The sequence below is a fragment of the Odontomachus brunneus genome, unplaced genomic scaffold (assembly GCF_010583005.1).
Source record: "Odontomachus brunneus isolate Ranch 3 - 2012 unplaced genomic scaffold, Obru_v1 Obru_scaffold_078, whole genome shotgun sequence".
In the NCBI taxonomy this organism is placed as follows: Eukaryota; Metazoa; Arthropoda; class Insecta; order Hymenoptera; family Formicidae; genus Odontomachus; species Odontomachus brunneus.
The window spans coordinates 175,690-194,252 of record NW_022639528.1 but is presented as its reverse complement, the minus strand read 5'-3'; the positions used below and the strand labels follow the sequence as shown (position 1 = coordinate 194,252).

At 37.9% G+C, this 18,563-nt stretch overlaps 1 protein-coding gene across 5 annotated transcripts in view; it reads right to left on the bottom strand.

Annotated features, from left to right (window-relative positions):
* Positions 1-18,563, bottom strand: part of LOC116847463 (cordon-bleu protein-like 1) — a 132,548-nt gene that overhangs the window by 63,388 nt on the left and 50,597 nt on the right. The window contains exon 1 of one of the 5 annotated variants that reach the window (XM_032822486.1): positions 5,905-10,710. The exons of the other annotated variants lie outside the window; for them this stretch is intronic. Within the exon in view, the coding sequence (XP_032678377.1) occupies positions 5,905-5,906 (2 nt within the window). The 5' untranslated portion in view covers positions 5,907-10,710. Of the gene's footprint in view, positions 1-5,904; positions 10,711-18,563 lie in introns of those variants that run through there. 5 annotated transcript variants of the gene reach the window in all.

Below are 18,563 nucleotides of genomic sequence, written 5' to 3'. Positions count from 1 at the left end.
CTTGGGAAGCAGACCCGCTCTATCCGCGTTATTTCGAGGGAGAACCTGCTCTATCTTTATTGAACATCCTTATATAGGGAGAGGATTTTAAGAGATTAAATTACTACAGAATATTGCAGCCACGGAGTACATCGACATTCTGCAATAATTATTTTCTCATTTTATATGTGCTATTTATATTTCAGAAACTAGCATGAGTTGTTAGAAAATTTTATATGTTCCTCAACAAGATAGATACCTTACTGATGGTATCGCTGCAGTCTACTATCGCTGCAGTACTAGAAATATAAAGTAAAATTGAAAAAATGTAGATATATGAGAGAAAACTATAATATTCCCTTCATAAAAGAAATTTAATCTTTTTTTCTTCGATTTTCTTATTAAATTTTTCATTCCTTTGTTTTTATGTTTTATTCTGTTTACCTCGTGATTTGTTGATAAATAATACTGACATTATGTTAAGAGATAAATCGCAGATGTGCTTTATCCGCGTTATCTAAAAGAAAAACCTGCTCTATTATTACTATTGAGAAGAAAATACTTGAAAATTTATATATAGGATATAAAGTGTATTTATAGAAATAAACTTTATATCTCATAAATAATTTTTTAAGTATTTTTTTTTAGTATATTAAATATTCTTACATGGAGAGAATTTCATAGCAAAAGTTACTACAAAATTTTGTGATCTGAGGAATAAAATCGACATTCTGGAGTAATTGACTATCCTTTCATTTCATATATGTTGTTTATATCTTACGAAGTGAAATATGCTTTTAATCTTTGTTACATTGGAGCTATACTGGAAGAAAAATACATGAAAATTTGCGGGAAAGTTTATTTTTATAAATAAACTTGATATCGTACAAATAAATTTCTAAGTATTCTTTTCTCAGTGTATATTTCTAGCGAAATTTACTGCGTTTCTGAGCAAGATAGATCTTATTGACTATTTTTATATTATCAAAAAATAGTAAAATTGAAAAGAATTTATATAAAAAACAGAATTATGATATTCTCTTCGTAAAATAAAAGAAATTTCATATTACTTTGTTTTGACGTTATTACTAAAGTTTTCGTTCCTTTAGTTTCTTTTTTGTCTTATCCTTCTACTTTGCCTCGTGACTTGCTGATAAACAGTATCGACGACATTATACTGGAAGATAAATCGCAGGCGCGTTCTATCTGCGTTATTTAGAGGCCACCTGCTTTTTCTTCATTAAACATCCTTATCAAAAAATGTAATCTCACTTTTCATTGATGTTATTGTTAAATTTTTTATTCTCTTGCGCGCAGCCTCGCGATTTGCTGATAAAACAGCATCGACATTTACGTCGAGTGATAAATAGCGACGCGCGCGTTCGCCACGATCGACTGCACTCGGACTTAATCATCAGCTCGATTTGAAAACCGAGAAGGATGTAAAAATGAGACGGGGATAAATATGGACGCGAGTCGTTTCTTGCCGCGAGATTGGCGGTATCTTTCTCCGCTAATACGAGAAAGCAGACCTCTTAGGTGCGTCTATCTGACCGATCTACGCTCCATCGCTTCACTCCCACGACTTTCATTCTTCCTCGGTGGCTTGCATAAGACGCGATCGGGACACGCAAGAACTTCCACAAAATCGGAGAATGCCCGGCAAGTGCCATGAGTGGAGCGGCACTTCCGCCGGGAACACGGCGCACAGTGAGGTCAAATGAAATTGCATGTTTCCAAAAAGATTACAGTCTCGAAATGTAAACCAATTTTGATTTTTTTTAAATAAAAATTAATGAAATTTAGAACAACTTTGTCGAGCCAGATTTTTATATTTTTATATTTTACTTCCCTTCTTTTAAATCAGGCATAAATAAATTTAGATTTATATAGAAACTTTTTTCAACCAAACAATTTCGATAAGATGCAGAAGCTTCAAACTTACTACTTCAAGAATAATAATTAATCAAAAGATTAATAACATAATAATAATTATTTAGTCTTACTCAATTCATTAGTTTTTATTTACTAAAATTACGTACTATTTCGATTAATCTCGTTGTCAAGTTGAGGTAAGATTTAATGACTAAGATTTAGTCAGTCTGTATGACTTTTTTCAGGCCTGTAATCGGAATTGAAACATTTAATTTCAATATCAATATCTGTGTGTGCCTGATATTAAATTAGGTGAGATATGAAATGAGTTATCTACTGTTTGACTGAAAAAAATGTCTAAATGTAATTTCTTTGCTGTTTAATTTAAAAGAAAGGAAACAAAAGATAAAAATCTGACTCGACAAAGTTGCTCTAAATTTCGTTAACTTTCATAAAAAAAAAGAATCAAGATCGGTTTGAATTTCGAGCTGTAGTTTTTTTTGAAACATGAAATTTCATTTGAATCCACTGTGCGGCGTGACGAATTTGCTTGTTTCTTTACAACCCTACTGATGTGATGTTCTTACGCTACGAAAACGCGAGACGGGTTTGCGTGAAACGGAGATTTCAACCGGTGTGATTTTCGCTGGATTTCGACATACTGGACACGCAAAAGTAGTTTCCGCGTTTATTTGTGATCGATAAGAAACGTTACGAGCTTCCTCGTGCTCGTATAATGTATAAAACATCGCATAATAATAATCAGCTTGCAAAATCGTAATCACATCGTGATCAATTTGTCCACTGACTAAAGCGAATGCGCTTGGGATTGTGATAAATTTAAATTTAGAAAATGTGCGTGCATGTTACACCTCGCGAGAGTAACGATAACGTCCTGCGGACGTCCGCGAATTTAATAAAAGGGAGCGAGCGAACGGCATCGGCTTCGTTCAGTCGCGCTGATTTACGATCGTTACATCGTCGTAGGGACCGGCAGCTGCCCGCGGAGGCGTTCGGCCGAGCACGAAGAAGTGCAACGATGCATTCCTTGCACGCAGCCCCCGCCAATATTACGTAAAAACAGATTAGGATTCACGCAAGCACAAGCCTGCACACAGGGTGTTCAGAAAACGCGTAATATATATATATTTTTTTTATTTTCTTTAGTTTACAATAATAGAAAACGCGCAATAACTTTCTAATTCTTTGTAATAACACAATAACTCTTCATTACAATGAGAAAAAATGTCTAAAAAATAGCTAATATTTATTTGATAGATACTAATAACATATTTACTTAAAAGTAAATCCCTTTATTTAAATAGAATGAATAATCGCTCTCATGAAAAACTAAGCTTTCAAAAAAATTTATATTTTCTTATTTGAAAAATATTTTATATTAGTATAAGTGTCTTAGTATAAGACTAGTTCTTTTTTCTCTCAATGTAGAAGAATACAAATTCTCACTTAAATATAGGATTACAGGAAGCAGCACCTTACAACTGGAGTTACTGGGATGTTAGGATATTTTTCCTTTTGGTTTTGGAAGAAAGTCTCTTGAGGCCATATACTGAGCAAAAATACTCAAAAATTTATTTGTGGGAGATAGAGTTTGTTCATAGAGATAAGCTTCATTAAAAAAAAATAAACTTTGTATCCCGCAAATAAATTTACAAATATTTTTTCTCAATGTATGTAAGAGAATTCCGCTAAAGGATGAGATTATATATTTTTAGATAAATGTTAAGACTTTTATAAACTTTCCCGTCCTTTCTCTTTCAAGAAGTTAAATGCGTTGATATATGTGATAGTATATGAAAATATATATAGTAAATTGGGAAAGAATCTCTTAATTATTTTAATTGTCTTAATAAGAATTACACGTCTGAGTTTTTCTCACGAACTGAGTTTTCCTCATCAAGCTTACCGAAGTGTGTACGAGAATTAAAGATCTCTCTCCCGCTGTCGGAATAGTCTTCGCGACTTCTTGAGTTATAAAGAAAACAATCCCGGCATTTAAATGACTGCGCGTTGCATTCCTTCCGCGTATGCATTCGCGGCGCTGCGACGAGGTGATCGGAAAATGCGGAAGTCAATCGACATAAATATCGAAAAAAAAGAAAAATGTTGCGTTACGCGTATCGGCGCTTACGACGGTAAATCCGAGGTATGAGTGCGACGGATTAAAATAGCACTTCATCAGCGTGTTGTCATCTAACGACGCAATTCGACACGCAATATCGTAGAGCCGCGTAATTTCGCGCGGCACGAAAGCGAGAGATTCTTATTGCTCTCACGGATTCGCAGCGGATTCCTACGAAACTTCAATAGACCGATTTAGAAGCTTCGACGCAGGCGATTTAATCGCGTAATTTACCGCGAACACAGTCGATCGACTTGAGTCAAGAGAGAGAAAGGGGGAAAGACATGACGATAATTATTCGTTAATTAAAGCGACTCGACGGCATTTTCTACGGGAGCGAGGGACTCCTCGAGAGTGAGTCATCGGGAATCTTGCTTTTGTCAGTCGATTGGCCACACATACACAATTTTCCATAAAAATTCCTAATGCGTCGCCCACGGGGACGCAGGTCGCGGTGCCGATCCCCGAATGGATCGTCGTCGTCGTCGTCATTGGGACGACACGAAACGATTAAACCGTGCGTTCCACTTTCTCTCGGATTAATGACGCCGCCGATATACAACAAACGAGAACGGGAGAACGAGAGAACTGGTTCACCTCGTACGCCGCCGCCACACGAAATTCTCGAAGGAGCCACCACGCTGGCTGGGAAAGGAAATAATTGACAATGCAATTGCGTTTATGTAATAAACGTACGGCTGCAATCGGCGCTTGAGTTCGATCGAGTAATGTCCGGTCGAGAACCGTCGGCCTGAAAGGGTCTTTAACGAATCCGGACACAAAGAATGTGCACGACACTGCGCGTCATGAATTATTGCGACGATATTATTGATTTCTTCGATGTCATATAATATGATGTAATAAAAAGTAACACAGATTTCTACGATATAATATATGGTGAATTAAACTTTCTGCACCGAGAGAGAAGAAAATAATTAAAAGGCTACACTGGCGGAAGTGAAAATTAGGCAAAATTTGGAGCTGTAAAAAGTTGTAAAAAGTTGTAAATCAATGGGAATATAAGTTTTTTGTTATTTATATATTGTATATTGTATATTCAATAATATTTTAGTATAACTATTATTAGTAAAAAAAATATTATTAGTAAAAATTATTTAGTAAAAATATTTGTATATTGTATATTCAATAATATTTTAGTATAAAAAATAAAAAAGAATCGATTACACAACTCTGGTCGCGTTATTCTCGAAATAGCATTTTTTTAAGCTGCAACTACGATAACTAAAGAATATAGTTTACTTGATTAACTTAATGTGTCACACTAATGTTTATCATAATTGTATCTGTACCGGTTCATGAAGACTTCCCGCAGATTTTTAAACTATTCTTTATTTATTTATTTTATAAGCTCGAATTTTTCAGAGAAAAAATAAAATTTGATTTTTTATAACTTTCATTTTGCGAAATATTGTTTTTTTCTTAAAATCCACTCCATGAACCGGTAATTACAACCTTGATGAATAAAAAAATATATTGATACCGATTTCAAATTAGATCCTGTTGAGACCAAAATGATTACCACTGAAGGACAAAATTGAAATGATGTTAACATTGTCTCTTAATTATTTCTTTTTAAAAAATTTTTTAAATTAAATTCTGAACTGACTGAGTCTAAACTCTGTTGTAACAATGTGTTTATTTAAACAGAATTTATAAACATAAATCTAAGTTTAATCTACTATTGAGAAATCAGCTCTAAAGATCGATTTATCAATATAACAGCTTAAACTTAGACTTAACTTTAATCTCTGTCCTAACAATAAAGTTGGACAGAGTTGAAACTCGAATCTACATTTAAACTATCAAGATCCACTCTAAGAAAATCAGTGGATCTTTATACCACTTTCACCTCTTTTATACTTTTAACACACCAATGTTCAACTTACATGGCGATAATCGATCACTGGCGCGTCATTTCGAAGAATCTTCCACCGACCACACCCTGTCACACCCTGCGATAACCCTACGGCTCTTCTTCCCTCTCTTCTCTTCCCCCCCTCCTTGTCACTGCCCTCCGAAAAGCGAACCGATCCCGTTAAGATTTCGGCAGGTAGAGTCTCGCGCTCGCCGCACGGATCACTGAGAGTTGTCATTCATACATGATCAACGACGCGAATGAACACCGCCGGAGGAGCGGCACGACGAGTAACGAGGAGGTAGTTTCGCATTGAGCAGCGCGGGCGGCGATTCCGCGTCGTCGCGGAGGAGACGGCAGTCCCCGGTGGCTTGCATCACCGCGATTGCAACATCCGCCAACCTTGCAATGTCGTCGGCGTGTTTTTCTCTCTTTTCCGAGGCGACTCGCGACCGAACGACCGTCCCGCAGGGGAAGGCCGTGGCTGTCATCATCACTACCATCACTACCATCATCACCATCATCGCCATCATCTACTCCATGTTATAGTAGCGCGTTAAGTAATTGCCGCTCGTGCGTCGTGACATGACGCGACACGAATCGATCAGTCGCGTTATTTTCGCGCGCGATCAGGGTCGTGTCGAGGATAATTTATTCCGCGGATGGCCAACGAAGCGGTTGCTTACGTGCGTAACGTTCGACACACGCGTCGATTGCGTCGCATCATCGATCCCGGCGACAGTGTGTCCTCGAGGCGACGCGATTCGGACGTGGTTCATCGATTATTGTGACTGAAAGGTTCATCTATACACATCATGTATGTATGAGGACCCGCTAAAAATAAGATTACATCTTTTTGCGTGTATATACTCGAAAGAAGAATTAATTTTTTTATAGGAATATTATCAAATCTCACCGGAAAAAAAAGTGTTGATTCGACTTTATGTCAAACCAAATTCTTGTTTCAATTTTATATTCTTGATTGACCAAACTTATTAAGATTCAGAATATGTTTTGAATAAATTCGATGTTCTTATGACAAACTTATAGTAAATTTGCGGGCATACAAAATATTCTTAGAGTCGATTTTGATAGTTTAAATGTAGATTCGAGATTCAACTCTGTCCAACTTCATCACATTGTTAGGACAGAGTTTAAAGTTAAGTCTAAGTTTAAGCTGTTATATTGATAAGTCAATCTTTAGAGCTGATTTCTCAATAGTAGATTAAACTTAGATTTATGTTTATAAATTCTGTTTAAATAAACACATCGTTACAACAGAGTTTAGACTCAGTCAGTTCAGAATTTAATTTAAAAAATTAAAAAAAAAATAATTAAAAGACAATGTTAACATAATTTCAATTTTGTCCTTCAGTGGTAATCATCTTGGTCTCAACAGGATCTAATTTGAAATCGGTATTAATACATTTTATATAAAATAATTGAAACAAGTAATATTTACTTGTAATATTAAGTGCAGAATATATTTTTCTATATGTGTATATGTGTGCTGAATAAGGAGACGATAAGGAGAATCTGATAGACGATCGTGGCACATATCGAAAGCGCGCGCGAGTTGAGATGTCGCAAGAGAGAGCCTCGAACGTGAACTTCTCAGGTACAATTCAGTCGTGACTCGGGAAGTCATACGCGCGAGCATCGTCATCGCGAATGGGTGCCCCGCAGTGTCGGATACATCATAATCGCCGAGGTCATCCGCGCAGAAGAAGAAGAAGAAGCGCGGCGCGTGACATCCGTCGACAAAAATGTCTCGCACGCGAACGATCACTGGTGATTCAGACGGTGGAGATTCGAAAAGGTGACCGCGGTAATGCTGAGTGCGCAACTATGCGCGACCACGCGGGACTTCGCCGAAGAGGAGAGAGGAAAGTGGCGAACCCGGAATTAAAAATTCCCCCTCGCGAGCGCGCACTGACGATTTAACGCACGGGCAGTCGCGTAAATCACACGCTACTGAAAACCGGATCCCGTGTTTTCGGACGTTTCACCACATCATGGATATTCGCGATGCGATTGATTTGACCTTTCGACGCCGCGCGAAACAAGATCGCAGAGAGATCGTTTTTTCCTTCCATGCACGGGAAGGAAAAAGATTCGGTTGGATTGAACCGACTTCTAGAGATATGAAAAAGAACCGGAAAATCCCGCTTGACGTTATCGGAATTTTGCTCAAGTTAACTAGAAGTCCTCTTACTCAAACAGAAGTAAATGAAGTCTAAAAGAAGTTCTGATATCTTCAACTGGAATTTCTCGCTCGTTAAGATATTTTACCGGAAATTTGCTGAATCTTATCGAACTTCTTGTTCCATACACGAAAATTGACTTTCTCCGTCAAACTTTCATCGAGTAACAACGGTGAGTAATAATTCTGCGAAGAGAGCTGTGCACAGAGAAAATATTATCAATCTAAAGTATTATAGCTTTTTTTCATATAAATTCATTTCAATTTTCTATGTTTCCCTAATAGTAAAAAAATACACTGTTAATGATGTTAATTTCTCTTGCTAAGAAACGTACTAAATTTTGCTAAAAATATAGCAAATGTTTTAATAGCACATTAATTCTTAAAATATAAATAATATATATGAAATGGAATGTAGTGTATGCGAAAAAAAAGTTTAGTTGGATTAATCAACTTCTGGTGAGATATGAACGAACCATTCCGCTTGATGTTATCAGAATTCTGCTCAGGTTAATTAGAAATTCTAACTTGAACAGAATTCTGGTAACTTCAGCCGAAATTTCTTGTTCCTTCATATTTCGCGAGAAATTTGCTGAAACTAACCAAACTTCTGTTTTCATGTGAATTAATTGGAGTAGTTGCGACCGTTCTTCACTCGCGTCATAACGGGTGAGCACGCTCATAAATTTTTAATCGCGCGCTTTAACCATCACCCGCTTTCATTAAGATAAATTATTTAGCTCGCATTAACAATCCCCCAGCAATTCCAGCTGTTATATAAAATTTAGCTTAGCATAATGCAGCAGATAAGATAGAAAGTCGCAGTGCCAAGAAGAAATTTGAATAAAACACCGGAATAGAAAGTAAACTATCGCCACCGCGGTGGTTCGCGGAAAAAAATAGATGCGCAGCGCGCATTATCGTGGAGTGCACTTTCGCACCATCAAACTAAAAACCCCGTTTCTTCGGTAGAAATTTCCAGCAAGGTGGAAAACCCGTTGGCAGACTTTCGTGTCTCCCGCTGTGCGATCCGCGTTCTCAATGTCGTCTCGAATTCCGTGACTTCGCGATCTCCTGCGGTTTACTGCAGTTCAGCTCTTCCGGGAGCGCCCACGTTCGCCCTTGCGCGGAATGCAATCTCCGATTATGCATCGCAGCCGGCCGCGGTTCGCTCATGCTCCGCGGAGGATCGTGCATGCGCGCAGCCTCGAGGTATTGCGGTTTCCTCGAGGGGCCGCGGCTTTCGCCGACAAGCGCGAATCTCCGCGATTCCAACTTAATTATACGCGTCTCCGAGTTTCGCGAGGAGTCCTGATCTTTTGACCGAAAAGTGACGTAAGCAGCGCACATGTTTGACTGACATTACCAATTCTGTGCGTTGTAAATATTAGAGGACATGTATCTCTGTGAGGTACAGTCAGTGCATCTTTCACTGAGATGTGCTGTACTATTAGAAGATGATGCAGTTGTGAACGTGGCGCCATGCAGTTATGAATATGGCGATCAGTAAAATTATGACAAGGATCAATTAATGCATGGAAAAAGGTCTCAGTTCGTACAACTGAATAGAGACTAGACGAAAAACTCGCTCAAGAGAAACAATATTTCTGTTATTGTGACCGAAAACATTCGTCTGAACATTCAGTTGAACTAAAACTCGATTGGGATAACTAAGAGCAATTAGCTCTGTTACAATAATAAATAAAGTAAATTGAATGAAAGCCTCTTTTTTTGCGGATAAGGCGAAGCAAAAATTAAGCTAAATTTAAATTAAGCTAAATTAAATTAAGCTAAATTTAAAAAATCAACGAATTATTTTACTAATTCAGTCAAAAGCATTTTTATCGATCCACCGACGAGAGAATATAATAAACCTGACGATAAATAAAATAAATCGAATAAAAGTACGGCCTCCTTTCTGTGCGGATTCTGCTTGGGTTACGGTGAATTTCTACGACGTTCGCTACATGACAGAATCGACACGCATGATATGACACGGTCGACGACTTTGAAAAAGCTCGGGCACCGCTGTTCTGGCACACCCGGTACGTAATGTATGCGCGAGTTATGGCCGCGGGACTGGCCGCGTAACAGTATCGCGTTATGCTCGCTGCGCGTCCACGTACGGTAACGCGGATTCGCTCGCATATACTCGCAGTGGATCCCTGCTCTCTTAACGATCTCTATCGCCGCGGGCATTTGGACGGGACGCGCAATAATTAAATTCGTCATTCATGCGCGAACAATGTCGAGATGTAACTCCGCGCGAACGTATGGCGCGCGTGTCATTCGTTTCGTGTAAATATTTAAATTCTGCATAGTCTGATAACAGAGCCAAATGTATCGATACAGATTAATTTGCTCAATCGAGAATTCAACTGTGTGGCGTATGAGTGAAATCAAAAGGTTTCCGTCTGAATAAAAAATATACATGGGACAGAGAAGAGAGAGATCGCGAGTGTCAATTTTGTAGGTAGTTAAAAATAATTCCCGATATGATTTGGTAATTCTCTGAAGTACAGAGGAAAAGGGAAAGTTATTTTTGTGTATTAATCGCACGTAAATTGTGTACACGGAAAAAATACTATAGTAAAAGTTGTAACAAAATTTTTGTAATATTATAGTAATTACATAATAAAATTTAATTAAATTTCATAAAATTATAAAAATAATTTTACGAAAAAAATTATAATAATACTTTTTGGAACATACACTCTGAGAAAAAAATGTTTACTATTTGTAATTATAATTACATAAAGATATAATTGCTATAAATGATGGTGAAATTTTACTATAAATTATAGCAAAGTCATTTTTTCATTAAATTCTACTATAATCTTAGTGGTAATAAGCTTATACATACATACATACATACATACATATATATATATATATATATATATATATATATATATATATATATATATATGTTACTACTATTTTCATGTTAAGCCATTTACTACTACTATTTTCATGTTAAGCCAATCAAAAGATATGTTGAAAACCAAAAATAACTATAATTTCAATTAGATCAACATTTTTCTTTCTCAATGTACGGAGAATTACTATATATTTGTAAAACGTTATGCACGTTTGACTTTTCACCACAAAATTATCACAACTATACTTGAATACTTTTATATCATGTATAATATTATTCAATTAATTTATTATTTGTACGATAATTTACACAAATTTCTGTGGCTTCTTTTGTAAAACTGGACTGCATAATCTCAATATGGTGTCGCTTTGTGAAAGAAAAAAAATTGAAAAAGAAAATACAATTTTAACGCAACTTTTACTACAACATTTTCTCCGTGTATCTCGCGACTCTCTGCGATATCGCCAATATCTCGGCGTGAAATCCTTCTCAAAGAGACAATTATGTTGATCGCAAGTGCGATGCTTGTAGACCACTTCATGCCGATTCACAGCGAATTTTTTAAAACACCCGAGAGTTCCGTCTCGTCACAGTCGCTTTACAACGAAGATGGATAGCATAGAGAAGCATTAATGATAGCAATGACATTGACACCTGACGCTTCAACAAGAAAGAAAATAAGCCACTTGCGACCGACCTGCGTGCGCTCGCGATTCCGCTGTATCATTCGTGTTCTTTGCGCGGTATATAAGGCAAAACCGGTCGATTACCTTTTTATCCGTCAGGGCAGTTTAATTGCGCCCGCGAATTTCCTGAATCGGCGACGGCCATTCATGCGCGGCTCCGCAACCGACGTGCTTCAGGGAAGTCCTTAACGATCCGCGGAAACTGAAACGGTCCGTCGCGTATCCACCGTAAGCGCAATTGGCATTTAACCCCGATCTAGCGCAGCTTACACGACCGAGCTCCGTCTATACCGAGGAGCCTCTTATAATCTCCCGCGAGCGATCCTCGGATTAGCCGCAGTAGCCGGTCTGCGCAAAACTGAGAGTGATTCTCAGCGTTGCGTCGCTCGACGACTGTGAGTTTGTTTCAAAAATATCGTTGCTATAGTAAAACTCTCTTTAACAAATTTAGAGTAGAATTATATGAGTTTCTGATAAAAAGGCCGAAAGATTATCTGCAGATACATACTCAAATGTAAATGTGAATGTTCTCAAGTATTTCAAACTTAATATATATGATTAATACATATTTTGAAGGGAGCTTGAAGGGCGCTTAAAGGGAGTGTTTCCAAGAACACATAACAAATCTCTCTCTATCTCTCCTTTTCCTTCACTCTTAATTATACATTAACAATTACTTCATGCATTTTTAGATCGATTGAAGTTAGATTTAAACAAACATGTTATATTAGTATCCGCTAAATAAGTAGTCTATTTTTTTTAATAATTTCTCTCCCAAAGTGGAAGCCGTTAATTTCATCGCCACAAACAAAAAAAAAAGTTGAATTTGATACAAGAAATTCACGAATTTGCGTATTACAGATTTTGCAATAAAATGTCACCTCCACTAGAAAATCAGTGCGAGTTAAGACGGAGTAGTAAAGTAGGAATGTTTTCATTGAAAATAAGCGATCAATTCACTAATCATCGATGAAAAATAGTCCTGATTCAATCAGAGACATTTTTACCGATTTACCTTAAAGAGAGTTGTATGAAAAATGAAGGGCTTAAAACCATTCGGCGCGGAAAGGAACGCAACGCTAAGTAATGAAGCGCGCGGACGGAGCCGTAACGTAAGACACATCGCGAAGGATAAAACACGATCCTGTCAGGTGAGCCATGCGCCCTGTGCACGTACCGTGCCACGACCTCGTATATACTCCAGGTATAGATTCTCTTCCGTGAAGAAAGCTGCGTTCGGCACACAATCCGCCGCGGATACAAGGCGCTCGAGAAGTTTCTATCGATTTATCGATAGTGTGCTTACATCAAGTTCGAAGACTCAAGTTTCGCAAACAACGCAGACAATTAAATATTAAATATCAAACAGCGAGAAATAAGATAGCGTTTGCTGAACAGATCTGTAGGAGAGAATTTGATTGTAGTTTTGACTTGAAATCACGAAACTACGGCGAGGAATTGACGACTTCCGCCGATTCCGATTGAAAAATCATCGACACGAGCGCGTCGAGGAATCTCCCATCTGGGAGTTGTCCTCAGTTATAAAACGCGTAACTATTTTACGGAGGATTACCTGTTCAACAGGCGCAAGCGCACCGACACGGAGCCGTCATACGAGCAGGAGTCGAGACGAAGAGAAGGAATTCTGCATGATGCAGCCGCGTGCACGGAGCGGAACGACCCGTCGTCGCATTAATAATTCTGTGCGAACGCAGAAACGAGTGAAGATGAGAGAGAACGAGAGAGAGAGAGAGAGAGAGAGGGAGAGAGGACGGGAGGAAAAGAGGAACGGATTTACCGTCAGGTGAACCGGGATGTAAACAGGATGCCGCAGGATAACGTAGCCTGACGAGGACACTCGCCGAGGTAGCAAGGTCGTTGCCACTCCAGACATCGAGGGCTACTCCTGTGCCGCCGCATCCTCCCTCGATTACACCTCTGAATTCTCCGAACGCACGTACAGCGCTAAACGCGGCTATCTGTTCCGTGTCTCTCGCGTTGACGTTCAACATAACTCTCAGATTAGATGAATGAGGGGGAGAAGAGGACGCGCTTGGAGCGTCCGAGCTCCGTTCGACTTGGCGCTCGAATGTCTACGTACACAGGAAAAAAGGATATTCTTGTTTGGAAGATATCTTTATTTTTAACATGCACTGAGAAAGAAATATTTAAAAACTGATTTGTGGGATACAAAGTTTATTTCTGCGAGATAAAGTTAATTTCTGCGAAATAAACTTTTGTCCCACACAAATAAATTTTCAATAATTTTTTTCACAATATGTTAATCTTCAATGTTATCCTTTTAAAACATGTTAGTCTTGCAAGTAACTTATCTGCATTTAACACTATGTAATTTTATCTGAAGATTAATGTGTTAAAAATGAAGATATTTTCCAAACAAGAATGTTTTTCTCTCTCTCTTTCTCTGTGTAGTACTAATCTCCGTCTAATTAAATAAATAAATAAAATAAAGTAGCGACTAAACGAGTCGCGTCGCAGGAATATGCGCAAAAAGGTATCATAAAATATTTTTGTAATATTAAATAACGGTAGATCGTGGAAATGAACGAAGAACTCGTCTGCTGGTTGAAAAACGTCGCAATTACGTCGTAGAAAATAAGTTATCGCGATCCGGCATACGGTATACGCGCCGACACTTTACGTTAGAATATGATTCGCATCAATTCCCGCTGCGCGAATGAACGTCATATTTTTCGATTGCTGCTAATTATATATTCTGCCGGCAGCCGGCGTTGGACGCGTGGTAAATGCCACGCTGTCGCAGCTTAAAAAGCGGAGCTAAACGGTGATCCTTGAACGAGCGTGTGTTTCCCGATTTCAATAATGACTGCCGCCACGGCAATCCCGGCACGAACAGATCCAACTTAAGTAATGGCTTTTACTTATGCTAATGGCTTTCACCTTGCCACGGCGGTCGTTATCATCCCGGGAACCCTTGGCGAGATGAGTAAGCCGAACACGCGGCGGGTCGCGTGTAAGGAAGTGATCCTCGTCGATCAGCCGAAGGAAACCGACCCAATTCCGCGGCGATCTCGTTCGCAACATGCGCCACCGTAAATATTGGGTCGCTGTATACTGATCGAAGCGATCAGCCGCGTTCGCGCGGCTCGCGAAACCGAGTATCTCGTGATAACAGCCGACAGTCACGTATCGCGTCCAAAGAGAAGAGGTTTCTTCGCGATGATTTCACGAAGTGCCTCGCGAAAGTGTGCACATTTGAAGATTCGTAGGAGGAAATACAAGACAATATTTTCTTGCTCATATTATCATTTAGGGCCGGTTTTTCAATAGCAGTTTAAACTTGGATTCAAGTTTAAACTCTATTCTAACAATGCGAATAGTTTTGTTTGATCAATCGAAAAATTCGTTTGGACTATTCCAAAGAAGCGTTTATTTGATTCAACCAAATCGTTCTCTCTGTGTAGTTACAGAAATAAATTTGACTTCATAAAAATAGAAATTACTTCACAGAAATAAACCTCATATTTCACAAATAAATTTTCAAATATTTCTTTCTCATCAATACACATTCTCACATTTTTTGTCAGTGCAAAAGCTCCTCTAACTGTAAGAATACTACGCTTGGAATAACTTCCTTCTAGTTTTAAAAGAATCCCTCTGAAGCAACGAACAAGAGGAGTCCGATAAGATTTGTGAGCTTTGAGGATATTTCCCGATTGTCAGCGCTCGGCCGCGAGAGTAATTTTACCGAAAGTAACCGGTACAAAGCCGACGGAGGGGTAGGGAGACGACCGTGCTCCGATTAACGTTCTCAGACGGGGACTTTCGGATGACCGTCGCGCAAAAAGCGGTCTTGCGAGACCGCACGTGGATCCCCGCCGCGGAAAAACTGGTCGCACACCCGTCCGGTCGATACACTATGGGTCGATAGTTGAATTACGCTCCTATTTGCGCGCGAAATAGAATGGCAAATCCATGGTGTCGTCCGCAAGCCGTCATAGATTCGCGAAAATTTATCGAATTTTCATCGAGAAGCTTCGCCGATAATTCACGGCCTCAACAAAATTTTCCTCAACAAAAGAGGCCCCAAAAATACCGATAATGCACGAGTTAGCGAGTAAGTGAACATCTAAACGCTTTCACGAATTAGCGAGGAATATATAGAAAAGAACACACTCCCTCTCCCCGTCCGATCAAAAATAACTTTGAAAGAATTTCACGTGGTTGGAAAGTGGAGCAAAGAAAGACACAATATCGTTCAATATTTCAGAAAATAGAAATAGAAAGTGAGAGGAATCTATTGCTGGCTCGCCAATGGGAAAACGGCGAGCCAAAGTGTCCGATAGTGCACGTACTTTCATTGCCGTGCAATTTGGTCGCGCGACCACGTCGCCGCATCTCTCGCAAATGGTGCGCCCAATTATGCGAACGATGTACCGGCTGCTCCTGCCCGGCGGCTTTCCAGCCGGCTTTTTCGTATCTGCGCCTCGAGAGAGCCAACGGTGTAACGACGGCGTTTAATACTTTCGCGCGAACGATATCGATACTCGCAGAAACGTATCAGAAGCGTCTCTTAACTTCACGCGTACTCAGGAAAGGATTTTGCCGTCGAGACGAAGATTTCGTACACCTGACCATAACTCGGTTAACCCATTAACGCACAAATGTGCTGAAATTTTACGTTGATTTGAGCCATTTATTTTGCTACGGAAATGAGGTCTGTTGTTTATAAAGAGTACCATTCCTACCAATTTTGATGTTGCTTTATCGAATAGCGTTGAGAAAATAAAAAAAAAAAAATCGCAATTTATGCAAAATTTTTGCAAAATAAAATAAAAAACGCATGTTTTTAGGACTAATTTTTTCTTCTTTCGTTATTTTCTTCATAAAAACGTGTTAGTATCGCTCGGAAAAGTGTCTAAAATGTGTTCCCGACACTTTAACTTAAAAAATATGCCATGGGTATTTTTTTCGAAATTGTTTTAGAGTCAATATTACTACAAAATTACATAGTAAATTACATAGTAAAATAATTTTTATAACTAAATATAAACGAAAATTTGAATTAAATGCTTCAAATCGATCGCCATCTTAGTACCGCCATGTTTGTTGAAAAAAATACCCATAGCATATTTTTGAAGTTAAAGTGTCGGGAATACATTTCAGACACTTTTCCGAGCGATACTAACACATTTTTATTGAGAAAATAGCGGAAGAAGAAAAAATTACCCCTAAAAACATGAGTTATTTTAATTTTATTTTGCAAAAATTTTGTATAAATTGCGATTTTTTAAAATTTTCTTAACACTATTCGATAGAACATTGAAATTGGTAGGAATGATACTCTTTGTAAACAACAGACCTCATTTCCGTAGTAAAATAAATGGCTCAAATTAACGTAAAATTTCAGTACATTTGGACGTTAATGGGTTAAAACAGGTTCGAGCAAATATGGTTCGTAATTGTAACGACAAAATTTAATTGCTGCGTTTTGCTCTCCCCATGCATACAATGGCAAATCCACGATGTCGTTTGCAAGCCGTCATAGATTCGCGAAAATTTATCAAACGCATTTTCATCGAGAAGCTTCACCGATAATTCACGGCCTCAACAAAATTTTCCTCAACGAAAGAAGCCCCAAAAATACCAATAATGCACAAGTTAACGAATAAATGAACGAATCTAAACGCTTTCACGAATTAGTGAGGAATATATAGAAAACAACTGTGCACATTCCCTCTCCCCGATCAAAAATAACTTCGGAAGAATTTCACGTGGTTGGAAAGTGGAGCAAAGAAAGACACAACATCATTCATACATGCAATTAACACGATTAAAAACATAGTAATGTCAGTCAAATCGTGTGTACCACACGGACAGAATTTTATAGTAAAAATTAATGTAGGATTTTGTAACTGAGGAACAGACATTTCGCGTACAGTAAACATTCTTCAATAATTCACTATCCCTTCATTTCATCTGTACTGTTTATATTTTAGGAACTGAAGTGTGTTACTAAAATACCTACTATGTTTTTAGCGAAATTTACTACGCTGAGAAAGAATATTTGAAAATTTATTTGTAGAACATAAAGTTTATTCCTGTAAAATAAGGTTCATACTTTTTAAATATTTATTTCTTAGTATATGTTCTTTGTGCTGGCAGTTTATTCCCGGACTGTTAAAAATATAGTAAAACTGAAAAGAATTTATATAACCGTTTAATCTGCTTTAAAAAATTATTTTTACAATACTATAGATAAAAGAAAGGATAGTTCCACTTAAAGACATGAAAATGATCTTCATATTTTAACGAGAAAAAAAATGTTTTTGAAAATATTATTACCGCACTTTATTGCCATTTAATAACTAATTAATTGCATTTAGAATTTTTTTCTATTCGATTATTGTAACTAGTAAAAATGGATACCGTTATAGTGAAATACCTGCATAAAAATTACTTTTCAAAATAATGTTCTTTCTTAATTTAAAATAAATTCTCTCTTGCAAATTTCACAAATATTGCACTTCGTGTTGTCACTTCGACCTCTGTTATAACCGATATGACACGTCAGTAGCGGCTTTCAATTTTGCCAATTTAAAGCGTTGCAGCATCATTCAATGAGAAGTGTGTGAGCCAATTTACAACCGACTACACGCGTTAGCAACCAATGATAAAACGCGCGATAACAATTTGTATAACGGAAGAGAAGATGTACTTGTACGTTGCAAACTTTCTCTTTTCTCCCTTCCCTCTAAAGCAGACAGCGCGATGAATTTTGTTAATCTGTTTTATGTATCCTTTCCCTGACACATTTGTTAATAAAATTTTGTTCCTATCTAACAACGCACGATCTAAAGTGACGTCTTAGATTGTCGATAATCTCATTCGCAAATGATTTTTTCAATTTTTTCGCGTCGATATAATGCAAAATAACA